The sequence below is a fragment of the Beta vulgaris genome, chromosome 2, assembly GCF_026745355.1.
Source record: "Beta vulgaris subsp. vulgaris cultivar EL10 chromosome 2, EL10.2, whole genome shotgun sequence".
NCBI lineage: Eukaryota > Viridiplantae > Streptophyta > Magnoliopsida > Caryophyllales > Amaranthaceae > Beta > Beta vulgaris.
In genome coordinates, this window is record NC_079203.1 from 26,022,769 (window position 1) to 26,037,717 (window position 14,949).

At 37.0% G+C, this 14,949-nt stretch overlaps 1 protein-coding gene across 1 annotated transcript; it reads left to right on the plus strand.

The window, feature by feature from the left end:
- The first annotated feature begins 273 nt into the window (after positions 1 to 273).
- On the plus strand, positions 274 to 10,584 carry LOC104883995 (serine/arginine-rich splicing factor SR45). Its single transcript, XM_010668578.4, has 12 exons — positions 274 to 626; positions 1,558 to 1,623; positions 3,231 to 3,319; positions 4,476 to 4,522; positions 4,608 to 4,688; positions 4,767 to 4,923; positions 5,007 to 5,208; positions 5,281 to 5,346; positions 8,376 to 8,489; positions 9,931 to 9,991; positions 10,055 to 10,086; positions 10,272 to 10,584. Exons 1-12 carry the CDS (start codon positions 403 to 405, stop codon positions 10,339 to 10,341), a joined length of 1,209 nt encoding a protein of 402 aa, XP_010666880.1. The 5' UTR covers positions 274 to 402; the 3' UTR covers positions 10,342 to 10,584.
- Positions 10,585 to 14,949: the final 4,365 nt, after the last annotated feature.

Here is a 14,949-nt window from a genome sequence, read left to right on the forward strand (position 1 = left end):
TATTAAAAGGCGTGCGTAAATCAGGAACGGTGCCACGTGGCGCTCTCCCTATGGAGTTTTAGTTCATGTAATCCATGTACAATAAAAAAAAAATAGAAATTGCATAGTATAGGTTTTGATCCCGTGACCTCAAGTTCATATACTAAAGTTTTAACCACTAGACTAAGTTGTATTTAGTAATATCATATCAAAGTACAATATTAATAAATGAAATTTTTCTTACTCGGGGCAAAGCCCGGGCCTAATAACTAGTTTTGAAATGAAGAAGTGAATTAGCACTCTCTCACACATCACCATTGAACCCTCTCCATTCTCTCCTCTCCCTTCGATAGGGTTTAGCAAAAAAAGTGTCGAGGTTTTCTTCTCCTCCTTCTGCAACTCCAATCCTCGAAATTGAAAATCATGGCGAAACCAAGCCGTGGTCGAGGAGCATCCCCATCTGGCTCATCTTCTTCTAGGTCACGCTCTCGCTCCTTCTCCGGCTCCGATTCTCGCAGCGCCAGCTCTCGTTCGCCTTCTCGTTCTCGTTCTCGCTCACGCTCTTTCTCCTCCTCTTCTTCTCCTTCTCGCAGTGTCAGCTCTCGCAGCGCCAGCCCTAGTGCTAGCCCTCCTCTTCAGCGTAAAAGGTACCTCCATTTCGATTTTTTTTGGGGTCTAATTTCTAGCTCTTTATGCTTTTCATTCAGTGATATTGACTATTTTGAGGGTTTCTTTAGGTAATATGGGTTCTTTTTTGTAATGAGTTTGCTGTCATGTAGTGAAATAGGGTTCTCAAAACTTGCGAAATAGTTATAAGTTTGTACTTTTCCTCTTTGGTTGTGATAGAATTTCGAAAAATGTGATAGAGTGGAATTTGAGATAACCTAATTTCTCACCGTCATGTGGGTTTGCATTTTCTCCAGTCCGGAATTTGTATCAACGATGGTTTGTTTGCCATTCCATTTTTCTTTTGATTTGGAAATCTTATGTTGTTGGATTAGATTGATAATTTATAGATAAGTTCTTTTGCCTTTGCGTATTGCTCTATTTGTTTTCAAGTTCTGTGGATAATTTACCGATTAGTACTGGACTCTTATTATTAGCACATGCACCATTTGAAAACGTAATGTACGAGGCATGAAACATTTCATTGTGAGGTTGCAGAAAAGTGAAGATAGTTTGTGGGGACTTTGTTTACAAGGTAAATGTATAAATCTTTTGGGAAAGAACTAAAATAAAAATTTGGCATAAAATTATTTGAGAAGGGTAAGAATCCGAGATAATGTGAACCCTCTATGATTTCCTAAAGGGAAACAACACATGAATTCCTAAGTAGCTCGTAAATGTCCAATTCCCTGTCCGAAGTATTTCTCCATAGATGGATATAGATAAAGGATGAATTGCCATATTAGTTTCATGCTATGAAATTATTACTATGGATTGTTACTAGGAATCACACTAGGATTCTCTATTTTGAATTTCTTCCTGTATCTTATTTCTTATAAGCATGATTGACGGTTTGTGCATTGCACGGGATCCTAAAAACAGTTCTAAAACATTTGTTGCATGCTTCTGCAGTTCTGCTGAACCGGCAAAGCGAGCTCGTTCTCCACTGCCACAGGCTAAAAAGGCTTCTCCCCCTAGGTATTTTATTCTAGTAGTGCAATAAAAAGATGCTTTTTTGTGATTTTTATATATTTTTTAGAGTAATGCTGTATTATGCTTGGTAACTTGACTCTAGTGTCTTTTTTTCCCCTTTGCCAGATGCTAAAATCTGGTGATTCTTGCTCTCTTAGTTGAACTTTAATGTAAATTCCAGTGGCATTTCAGCATTACAATTGCTGTGCAAAGATTTTTGAGTTTAATGCGAGTGTGCTATTAGGATGTGAGTGTGATATTAGGCTACAAGTCTAGCACGGGTACTTCTTTTAGGTCACATACTTGCCTAGTCAAATTTCCTCTTCTATTTATGTTATGAAACGAAGCGGAGCTAAGTGAAGCTATTAGGAAAAAGATTCTATTCTTCCTAGGACTATCCTTCTGATACATAATCCGACACTCTTGAATCCATGTTCTCGATCAGCAGTAGATTATGAAACGACTCCGCTCTTGTTAAGCTGCTCTGGACTTACCCATATTTGGATGTGTGGCATACCCGATATGATAAATTTTCGTGTATGGCTACGCGTAAGACGTACCCATGTCCTAAATGTCGAAATATTTTCCATCCCCGTACCCAAATTTGGATATGTACCCGTACCCGTCTCTATACAAGTTAGGTTGCAACTGCTGCTAACCATCTGCATTTCCCCAAAGTTTTTATTCATTTGTTATTGCTTTTGGGGACACATCTGAGGTTGGAATCCCTGAATGAAATTAGTGCCGGCAGTGTAGTTGATATTTCAAAATTGTTGCCTCTCAAGATTAGTTATGGTCGTTGCAAGGAGATTCCTTGCTGTTGCTTTATTATTTAAAATTGATTAGAGGCAGCGTGTTTTTCTTGTCCAGTTTCCTTTGCTCTCTGCTTTATTGCTGCTATATGATCTCTAGTTGGTTTTGATGTATAGCCCTTATCTAGAAGGATGCAAGCTTTTTCAATACCATAAATGTTTGACTGCTAAGCTAGGAAACTTTGCTGGTTTACATGTAGGAATTTGTACGCGGCAACAATGGACTATCTGAGTTCTGTTAGTGTTTATTTTTCTTTTTTCCGATCTTTAGTGTGAGATCTTTATACAAGTAGTAGTCTTAGTAGAGGAATTTCTAGGCATTCGTTGCTGTTATAATTAAGTCATAGCTTTTTACTTGGCTAATAGTTCTATTACTATCTCATGGTATTCTGCTGTGCTTGGACCTTCAACATCAGTAAACCAAAGATGCAAATACCATGCTTCCCCTTCTTCCATCACATTTACTCCATTTTTGTTATTGAGGTGTTTAGGTCTATAATTTTTCCAACTGTTAATATTTAAGATTCAGTACGTAACTTGTTGATGTGGAACATGGTCCTCTATTTTCTCATGTGTTTAATCTGATTGTAAGGATTCAATACCTTGGAGCATGAGCTATTTGAGTCTCTTATTCTTTTTCTTTCTGCTATGGAATGTTAATATTAAATGATGATGTCGCTCTTATTCTTTACAGAGAGGCTTTCAGATTTCTTCGAATTAAGCTTTGTACCATTTAGAACCCATTGGTTTTGGTCAACAATATAAATGTGTTTAAATTATTCTCTCTGCTGATCATTTCAGGAAACCTTCAACACTTCCGGAGTCTAAGGTTCTTTACATAAACAAGCTCACAAGGAATGTGAATGAGGGCCATCTCAAAGAAATTTTTGGTACGTACATTTGGGATTTCTTTCTCTATGGATGTGTATTGTTGTCTATAACATTCCTTTTTCCTTAAAACATCTACTCTGTGTTTTAAAATTCCTTTGGATGGTTGGATGCTTAGCAATCATGTTCAGAATGCATACTTCATAAAAGAAATATGAAGCAATTGTTTGTAATTACTGCCAAGTCGCAAATTAGCTGTAAATTTTAATGTTAATTTGGAGCATCTGTCAGACTATCGCTCATTTTCTGAGTTTTTTCATCTAATTCAGAGGATGTGAATTTGAATTGAACCTTTGGTTTTAGCTTATTTATTTAGAAGGTGTCTCAGCACCCCCGGGAATGCATCCATGGACTCACTGGTCCACAAGCACCTGAGTGCATCATAACAGTTGATGTAACCAAAATCCATGTTGTTGCTGTTATCTGTTTTCTGATTTTGAAAAGTAATTCATTGTTTGAAGTAGAATAAACCCTATCTTATCAAGATAGCAAGATATGTGTGTTCATCTAGTAAAAATGCTGTGAAATGATCTAGAGTGACTTCACGCCTTGAATCCATTATTTGTGTGACTTGGCCTTTTGCACCCATAGAAACTTGAGTTTTATAGTTAGAAGTTCACTGTGGAGATTATCTTGAGCTAGAGATAGTTTGTCAATAGTTCGACCTATATGTACTTAGTTGAGGTTTTTTAACTGCATCATAGTTGAGAGGTATGTTACGGAACTGGAGTATTTGTTTCAGACATTGGTAATGTTTAGATCAGCTATATTGTTAATGATTTTGGTGTAAAATGAAGTGTCATAGTGTCCAAAACTCATGCTGGAGTGTCAAGGTCCTCAAGGATCCGACATGGTTCTTGAGGTAAAATTAAGAATGAGAGCAACATAGATTGACAGTGATCCCTTGCTTGACTTCGCCCCGATATATGCATTTGCTGGATTTAGGAAAAAGAACATTTTAAAGAGTGGTGCTTCTTTTGTGGCCAAAAGAGTGGCTGCAAGCTCAATGACTTATGTTTGCTGTTGTATTCTGATATATGAGTAGCATTTGGTGTCCTGTATTGTTATTATATTCCGCGCTGCACATCTAGATGTATAGTCTATATGATGCATATCTTCTTTGTTTGACCTGTTTGACTTTCCTTCTTTTGTTGGCAGGCAACTTTGGAGAAGTAGTAAATGTTGAGCTTGCTATGGATCGCATTGTAAGTTATCCACTTTATTAATGCCTGTTGTCAACTTATGCACTTGTGCCTTCAGTATCTAACTTTGACATGATGGTGTATACAGGTCAATCTTCCCAAAGGATATGCATATGTGGAATTCAAGACAAGAGCTGATGCTGAAAAGGCACAAGTGTACATGGATGGAGTATGTTTATAGCATACTTGAATGATATTTTGTATCAAATATTTGAACTTGTCAGTTAATATACTTTTTTCAATGCAGGCTCAAATTGACGGGACTATTGTTGTGGCACAATTAACTTTACCACCTAGTGAAAAGGTATCACCTGCGAAAGCTGTGGCTCCTCCTCCCAAAAAAGATGTGGCCAAAACTGATGGTGTAGATGCTGGGAAAGATGGACCAAAACGCGGAAGAGAAGGTGCGATATAAAAAAAAATTATTAATCACCTGGGGACTTTGTGTTTTACTATATACTCATTCTAAAAGTTTGAATGTTCCCAGCTTCTCCACGTCCGAGGAGATCTCCTGTTGCTCGTAGAGGTGGTTCACCTAGAAGGATGGATCCCCCACCTCGTCGGCGTGGAGATTCTCCTGTTCGTAGAGAATCTCCTTATCGTAGAGGTGAATCGCCTAAAAGAAGGCGCCCTATATCTCCGAGAGGCCGATCTCCATCTCCACTGAGGCGGCCAAGATCACCTCTGAGGTTAGCTACTTGTTATTTCTTTTGTTATATTTGCTTGAATGTTCTGAAGGCTGAATAACTCAATCTGAACAGGGGTTCTCCACGAAGGGTGCGAGGAAGTCCTGTTCGTAGACGCTCTCCCTTACCCCCACGACGGCGGTAGGTGTTCTTGGACACACTTTGTTAATTATACTGTTTTCTGGCAGATAAGCGAATGGTATTGATGCTGTGTAAAACTCTGTGGAGATCGCTTTTATTTTTATGTTGTTAATGCATTGAATTGGAACGACCAACTTTTGAATGATATTCTTCTGATTTTTCCATATTGATACCTAGGGGTCTAACTAGCCGAAACTAGACTGGCTAGGCTCGGCTCGGCTCGAGAAGGGGAAGGATTGAGCTCGGCTCGAGCTCGAAAATTTGGGCTCGGCTCGAGCTCAAAACAAGAAAAATTCGGCTCGAATCGAGAAAGTTCGCAAACTATCGGACTCGAAAAAAGCTCGAGAATAGTATTACACATACACCCTACTGCATACTAAGCAAAGATAAACAATGACCATACTAATTTACTAATGTTATTAAAAATCCTCACATCAGACATGAAAGAAAGAAAACATAAAAGGAAAAAGAAAAAAAATGAGGAGAAAGTCTAATTAAGGATAAAAAGGAAAAATAAAAAAAGGAAGGCAAGAAGTCATCAACCATCGTCACATTCACATCAAGCAGAAAAAACAATCTAAAAGACTAATTGCTGAGTGAAACTAACAAAGTGCAAAGGAGGTGAAATTGTAAAATTGGCAAAGCCAGGCAGGGCCTTAATTATGGTGTCTTTGGTAGTTGGAATGGAGTTGAAGCTAGATGTTGTTTATATTTGGCTGCGGTATACATGGGAATTTCTGTTAGAAGCTATTATTGGAATTCTTGTAAGCTACTTAAGACGGACCATGTAATGAAGCTCCTTCTTATGATTCAGATTTATTGGTTTATTCTCATTTTTTTTTTTTTGTAAGAAGCTTCTTTGAGCAATAGCCAATTTTGGTCTCAAAGGATTAGTTTTTTCTATATCAGCTTGTAAAGTAGGTGGGGAAGTTAGTAGCTCTTGATATGGTGGGACTTGGAAGCTAGGTAGCACGGATATGGATACGGGGACGGGTACCGATACGAGTACGGGGACGGAAAATGGCAAGTCATGATTTGAAAAAAAGGGGTACGGTGAGGATTTGGCCAGTTAAAAATAAAAAATCTGAAATTATAGAAAATTAAAATTTATGTAACAAGTAAATGAAGAACACTTTTTCCCCTCAAAAATATTGAAGACCACCCTTAATATTTAACTCACACAATAACAATACAGAAAAAGGAAAAGTGAAGAAAGAGGAAGTCTGGTCATTATCTCACAGTAAAAAAGAGAAGGAAAAAAAGGAGAAAAGGCATAGAGAGGGACAAGACAAAAAATTGAAAAGCTAAAAAAGTAGGATATTTTTTGTCCTCCTTAAAAAATCTCCACGTGACATAAGAAATTAAGAATGACCCAACACATTCATTTTCTATGTTTTTTTTAGGAGTAATTTCCTATTCTCTACCCATTTTGTTATTTGCTGCCATCTACAACAAAAGACATTTAGTATAATTTAACCAAAACCCCAATAGAAAAGAAGATGAATGTTGAACCCTAAAATAAAAGAAAGACGTCCAGCCATCGGGAAACCACTACGAAGCCACATGCCAACCGCACAACAATCACATAGCCACCCATAGTTCGAAAGTGCGGTTTCGGTCAAGATCGAGGTAACAGTCACGGTGATGCGGGAACGGGGATGATGCGGCTGTCGTACCGCCAAATATCGGCTTAAACCATGAGATATCCTCAAGATTTGCCTAAAACATGGATTTTTATTTACACCTTCACGATGTAGGTAATATCGGTTCGGTAGATGTGAAAACCTTTACGACACGGGCGATACGATAGGATGCGGTTTTTTTTTAATACAATACAGCCATAAGAAACTTCTCGTGACTATAGAATAGGTCGCGACTTCAATCCTTAACCATTGATCCTTCATCTATGTTTAGTGCTTGAATTTTTAGATTCAGGGGTTACAAACACTAGATCTGAGGAAAAGAGAGGAAGAAGCAAGGGAAGGGTACGTCTAAAAGCTTTAAGATCCATTCCCAAAACGTCCCCATCAACCTCCCTAGCCGTCCTCTACTGAAGCTGACATCTCCACTTCCAAGAGTCGTGAAGGGGACGTTATTCCGATGTATATGTCTCGTACCCAGTCCCGGTCTGGGAAACAGCACTCCGGGGAAGTACCCGTGCTTCATAGATCGGAAGTACCCCACACAAAAATCATCTCATTTTTTACATATTCAGATCGGACGTTATTCCGATGTATATGTCTCGTACCCAGTCCCGGTCTGGAAAACAGCACTCTGGGGAAGTACCCGTGCTTCATAGATCGGAAGTACCCCACACAAAAATCATCTCATTTTTTACATATTCAGTACAACTTTTTCAATGGCACTACTTTGGCTATGTTTGTTAGAAAGCCCAATATATGTCATGGTTGCACTGGATGTTGTTCGGGGAGCTGGGAATGCAGCGTTATGAGTTTCGTATGTTTCCCATGCAGGGTGATGAGAATGCAGTCCTGATATTGCAAATCTTCTGCTCAAAAGAAATAGACTACTGGTCTTGACACCACATGATAGATGTCAGTTTTGTCACTTGTAGAATTGCTGTACTATCACTCTTATGCTTCAAGTAGACAAGTACATTGGACATGTGCAGATTTAAAGCTAATTCTAAGAGTTTGGTGTTGATGTTCCATGTCGTGGTGTTTAATGAGTTCACCCTGTCTGCTGTGTAACTTCCTAGATTGTGATACGTCGTCACTGAGTTTTAACCAAATAACGGTGTTTATCATCTGGTTTTGCTTAAGAATGTTACATGTTGAAGGATCAAATTAGTTTCAGGATGTTTAGTTTTGGATCTGCAAAAGAATTCAAGCAACAATATTTTGAGTTTGCTAAAGAGATGCTGCTAAATACTTGTTCATTATTTCATGATTTTGTTGTGTAGAATTAAGCTCTTGGTTCTTGTATTTGTGGTCACCATTTACCATAGTTCCTTACATTTTTTTTTTTTAACGTGAAACTAAACTACATGTATGACTGACTATTTGCAGTTCACCACCTCCTAGACGACCTCGAAGCCCTCCTAGAAGATCTCCTGTTAGTCGTAGACGCTCTCCTGTTCGTAGGGTTGGCCGTTCACGCTCAAGATCAGCCTCACCACGGAGGTAATTGTAGAGCTTGCAATGCTCTCTCATTTCTGAATTACATGGTCCTTCTACAGTGATATGTTCAAAGCAATGGGTACATTGTGATATGTCTTTTATATGACAAAACTTGGGGAGAAAATTTTGAGTTGTCTCTCAGTAAGGTCAAGCTGTCACTGAGATCTCATAAGTCAACCTATTTTGTGCAATTTTATAGGATGCTGTGGCTTTAAATATTGTCAAAGTTCTGGCCCAACTAATGGCAGTTTTCTTCCCACGAATTTCATGCTCTGAAATTCTTGGTTTCTGAATGCTGGGATCTTACTTTAGCGCCTCTGCATATGGGTTAAGTTCAAGTGCATGCTTAGATGTAGAAATAAATTGGTTGAGTTTATATGACCATGAATGACATTTGAGGCTTTGCATACTTGCTCAGTTGCTCGAGTGCGCTATTCTATCATCATTTAAGAAACTGGATATTGAAGTTTCTTCCTGCTCTTCTTTGAACATATACTCGTGCCCTAAAAGGGGGAAACAGAACACTATTTGTGTTTTGAGTTTTTGGAGCAATTAATACTAATGAGACGTCAGTTGAAGATTAAAATCATTAAATAGTGCTCTCTCTATGGTTGTATACTCTCTTTGTCCTAAAATTATTAGTCCGTTCCCATTATGGATAGCATTTCTTAGCTAAATGGTCATGAACCCTTTTGGATTTTCTGAAATATCCCTTCTAAATCTGTAATGGATGATGAACGCTTGAACTTGAAGGGGCTACGCCTGATTGGTGGAGTTGTGAAAAATTGTATCTATTAGACTGTATCTGAGCAACTGAACAATATCCCTTAATAATTTTAGTTTTCTCATTAGGTGGTAAAATTTTGGAATGGATAAAGTAGTAGTTTTGGACAAGATACAATATATTCATTGAACTGTGAGGTTGTTACTTCTTTGTGGCATCTAGTTGGAGTGGTTTCCGGGATTTATATTTTATATATCGGATTTTTAAGGCGGGAAGGGAAAGTCTTCCAGTACTTGACTTGTCTCTTGCTTTTTTGACTCTAGTGGTATGTTAGATTGGTTATGAATTGACAGATGTTTCAGGGTAGGCTTTCCAGGAAGGAATACAGTTTCTTAATAAATGTCATCTTAATGTTGTCAGGCTGAACATTTGCTGCTTTATTTTCCTCAAAATATTTTTGTGTAGCTAGTATAAGAAAAAGATCATGGAAGTACTTTTGAGTAAATTATACAAATGTTTTAAAACAGTTTTAACAATTTATATGGATAAAAGAATTAGTTATCTGGCCTTGTTATGTTTAAAAAATCTGTTCCTTGTGAAACAATGATGGAAAGGTGTAGTTCCTTTGTGGACTAATTTGATGTTGGCATGTTCAATTATAAGCATGTTTATCATTGTTGTGTTCCTGTACCTGTTGTGATGGTTACATGTCCATTACAGAAGACCACCAATCAGAAGAGGAAGATCATCTTCAGGCTCTCCCTCGCCGAGTCCAAAAAGAGTATGTTCTTTGTTAAGCTACAGTAATTTTGTTTGTCAATTATTACTCTCGTCTTTCTGACAGGGTCCTAGGAGAATATCAAAAAGTCCCAAGAGGTAAATATATCTTTATTTTTCTTGATGTGATATGGCGTGAGGCTTATGTTTCCCTCATGCGTGAAGTTCGTCAGTTTGGATCTCGAACTGCATTAATTTGTCCCATCTTCTTGACAAAAATGGAACCCATTTCTGTTTTATGCTCTTTCCGAATTATTTAATTATGAAATTTGCTTCCATTGCAGGCCCTTGAAGGGGAGGAGTAAGAGCAGTAGTCGAAGTCGAAGCAGCAGTGGATCCCCTCGTAAACCTTGAGCTTCTGATGTTAAATGTGGAATCTACTTGACGAGGACTTGTTTCATATCTGCAGACTGCTGCTCTGTAATGTGTTTTTAGCCTGAGATTATTCATGTTAATTTTGACCCCCAACTCTTTATTATTATTGTTGCTGATACAAGTTTGTAGTTAAGTGCTCGGTTAGCGTTGATATGTTATGTCTTTAAATTCTAATATCCGTGTGAATTGTGATGAGATTAAGAGTCCTTTTAAGAACGACAATGCATGTATCCCTTGTGAGTAGGGGCGTTAATGAGTCAGGGTGGCTCGCAAATTATTCGAGTTCGGCTGGGTCAAAGCTCGGCTTGAGTGGGCTCGACTCGAGTTCGTGTTCGGTTCGAGACCCTAACGAGTTGAGCCTGAGCTTACTTGAGCTCGGCTCGAAAGCTCGCGAACGGGCTTGATAGTTTTTAATTACAAAAAATATTTCATGAATTTTTAATATAAGATAAACAAATTAATTAAATAATTATGCTTAAAAGCAATCATGTTAATAGTCATAATATTTTCAAAGTCGTGATTGTTGGTTTTAATAAGAAAGTTGAGATAGTTGTTAAAGTCCACTTGTATGCTTTTTCGCTTCATGATTTGGGACAACTAGAGGTTTGAGGTGGGATCCAAGACTTTAAGTTTGGAGGATCTTGAACAAACCATCTGATATGAACATATGAAGTTAATGAGAAATTGAACAATATTTTATGATACACATATTGACAATGAGAACCAAGTCAATCTCAAGGTTTATAATCAGCTATTAGAAAATGCTTTCATGGTATTCTTTTTTCATAAAACATAATCTTTTTGATATATGTAACACTTTAACTTTTTTTAAAAAACAAGAAATTTAACTTTAATACCTCAAACACATATTTTTGCCCATTAATTTCTTAAATACTTATTTATCAACAAAAAAGTATAACAAGTTGATAATTAGAAAGTAACATGGAGATTAACAAGTAGTTCACCATACTACATACTTATTCTTTTACTTAGTCAAATTTAGTACTACATATAAAAAGTAAATGTAGTCAAATTATCGCATTTATTTGGGAGCAAATGAATTGATTGTTAGAAATGTATGATTTAAAAGTCACTTGTTAAAGACTTGGAGCACATGAAAAGAAATGAATTTGTAGTCTTTAAATTCGTTTAAAAAAATGGACAAAAATCCGAAAAAAGAAAAAGTAAAAGAAATACTAAAAATCAATTACTAATTTTTTTTCCGATAGGAAAAGTTCATACAACAAAAACCAAAACAAACTCTACATAAGTCAATTATTATCATACATAAGAAACTAACATAACCATCCAAAAATTTTTCAAAGCACAAAATGTATTTATAATAAGTCTGGTTGTTGTCCTTAAGGTTTGGAGGCCGGTGGTGTACCATAGAAAAAGAAATAACAAAGTTGTATAACAAATAGAAAAATAAAGAGCAAAGTTTCACCTTGAAAAAAAAATTTATGGCAGATACAAATCCCATATCGGTGGGATAGCTTGAGGAAATGCCTACAAGCTGTTATAAAAGAAAGCCTTCTTGAAAAACAAAATTTATGACAGATACAAATCCCACATCAGTGGGATAGCTTGAGGAAATGCTTACAAGTTGTTATAAAAGAAAACCTTCACTTTCTAGTTCCCTAAGCACGCTGGCTATATGCTTGGGCTTTGCTAACAACAGTTTAGATGTTGGGCCATTAAATTATCAAATATTTGGGCTTATAAAATCTAATCTTGGTTGAAGGTCTATTGCGAGCTTCTCGAGCCGAGCTGTAAGTTTTGGATACGAGCTCGAGCCGAGCCTAATAAAATACGTTTTCGAGTCGAGCCGAGCTTAGTTAGGTTCGGTCTCGGTTCGGCTTGTTAACACCCCTACTTGTGAGCACATATACAACCGTAAAATTTCCTAGAGGTATCTTAAAGTCTAGTTTCAAAATTCCAGCATACAGTCCATATTCACAGTTTGCCATATGAACATAGATTAAAAACGCTTCCTTTCATGTCGATCCTATCAAAGCCACCAATGTCAGATGGCTATGGAGCCAAATTTTATCACATATTGGCACATTATTGAAAATAATATATGCCTTGCCAATAATGTCTCATGGTAAGCTCCCTCCCTCTTTGAATCATACAATCATTACTTGTATTCTTAAAAATGAAATTTCGGAATTGGAACTTAGTTTTGTCCAATTAGCCTAATTAAGAAATTTTGAAAATACTAGTGCAAAGGCTCTCTCCTATTTTACAAAAAATTAATAGCCTGTTTCAAAATGCGTTCAATCAAGGTAGATCAATTTATGACGATATCCTTGTAATACACAAAATAGGACGACATGCACTTAAATTCGATATGAAAAAAGCTTATGACCTATAATATAAGATCTCTTATGGATATGTCTAAAGACATTTGACTTCCATGATAAGTGGATCTCTTGGGTCCAGGAGTATATTACCAACATCTCTCATTCTATTAAGATCAATGAACAAACTTTTCCATGGTTTAAACCTTCTAGAAGACTAAGGAAAAGGAGACCCCTTGTCTCTTTACATGTTCGTTATCAGTATGGAAGTTTTTATTAGAGAGTTCTCCATCGAATCAAAAAATCATAACACAGGCTTAGGTTTCAAAATTCAACCATGAACGATTGACATCCACTTTCTACTTTTCGTTGATGACAATCTTATTTTTTGTAAGGCCACTGCCTCCGCCTTTAGCAATCTTAAAAAATAATAAAAAAGTAATCTTTCTGGCCAGTTAGTTAATTTATATAAATGGCCATCATTTTCTCTGAAAAGATAAACAATTCTAGGAAAGCTTATCTTGCCAATCATTTTGAAATGCTCCTCCGATCATAATAGGTTGTTAATTAGGGATCTACTTCAGCTCCTACTATTCTACCAAATCTGATTTTAAACAGATAATTCAAAAAATTGACAAAGACTCCTCTATTTGGGAAGTCGATTTTCTTTCAAAAGCAAGGTCGTCATATGTTCATCCAAAATAACGTCAAAGCTCTACCCACATATGTTTACTCTTCATCTATTTTACCTACTGACATTGCTAAAGCTCTAGATAACCTCCACCAAAAATTATTCTGGCGTCAGCTGAAAGACAAAAATGCCATCCCCTTAATAGCTTGGGTTAAAATCATAAAAGAAAATACCCTTCAAAAATAGAGGTTTTTCGATTGTCTCCGAAACAAACGATTCTCCTATCTGGAGAAAAATCTAGAACAAAGGGAAATCTTTTGTAAAGGAATAAGATGGAAAATAGGAAACGAAAAGAACATTTTATTTCTGGTTAGACAACTTGCTTTTACACAAAGTTGCTCTCAAACTCTTGATTCTCTCTTAAGATAAAGTCAACCTCAACCTCAAACTAGAATACTTCCTCCGTTTCATAATACTCTCTACATTTTCCATTGTGGGAAGTTTCATATTACTTACTACACTTTCTTTTTGGGCAATAAACTCTCTCTATCTATCTCCTCTCACATGGGTCCCTTTTCTTTTTACTCTCTACCTCTCTCTTCTCCGAAAATTGCCTAGGAGTCCGTGAATTGAGAAGTGTAGTGAGTAATATGAAACGGAGGAAGTATTTCATTCTTCCAAATAGATCATGGAATATTGCCCAACTTCAAGAAGTCCTACCCCCTAAAATTTTTTTCCGAATCAAGGGGATCCCACTGCCCAATTCTAATCTCAAAGACATTCCAGTCCAGGCCTAAACCCACGTGTAAACTTTAAGGTAAAATCCGCAACTTGGTTGCCCCATGATTTAGATCCTCAAGAAAGCAAATGACCTTTTAGGTGGATCTAGAATACAAACATCTCCCAAAATTAAAGATCTCTATATGGCAAATTAGCCAGCCTAAGATTTTGAAACATTCTAAAAATAATCGCTTTAGATACTTATGGCATTTATAATAATCATTGAGAAACGTTATATCATCTTTAATGTCGATGCCTCCATATTAGGAAGTTTTGGACCTCGTGGATGTCAAAAGTTGGATTCATTCCCTTCACACCCTCCCCCCCTCCATCCTTCATCTCCTAAAAGGAAAATAAGTCTAAGCTCCAAATTTAGCTTTCTAATTTGGAGTATATGCAAAAGACACAATGATATCATCTTTAACAATGAAAAATTGATTTTACGTCGTATTTAGTTCCTTCACGCAGAATAGCATCTAAGAACTTCAATTGGTCGTTGTCATTCCATGGTAGAATGTTCTCTCTCTCCACTCGTTGTTTCCACCATCCTCACCACAACAATTCTATCTCAATTACATGAGAGCCCCTTCCTCAATCCTTCTTAAAACTCAACTTCTATGGTTTTGTTTGCTTCTTCTAAGTCGCTACTAGAGTCATCGTCTGTGATCACCTAGGAAAACTATCAAGGCTTGGACCTACCACCTTGGCAATACCCAAGCATAGATAGCATAAGCTACTGCTTCACAACAAGTTATGTCTTAGGCAGTCAGGAAGGGATCCAAGATATTTTAATCGAGGGAGACAAACTTCTAGTCATAAACTCAATCTAAAGTCTCTCAAATGCCCATGACAAATTACAAACATCATTTAAGA

Bases quoted from the DNA above. Each gene is read 5' to 3' on its own strand.
- LOC104883995 (XM_010668578.4), top strand. From the start codon at position 403: ATGGCGAAACCAAGCCGTGGTCGAGGAGCATCCCCATCTGGCTCATCT. The intron at 4,523-4,607 runs GTAAGTTATCCA...TGGTGTATACAG, and splicing joins AGCTTGCTATGGATCGCATT to GTCAATCTTCCCAAAGGATA. The intron at 8,490-9,930 runs GTAATTGTAGAG...TGTCCATTACAG, and splicing joins AGATCAGCCTCACCACGGAG to AAGACCACCAATCAGAAGAG.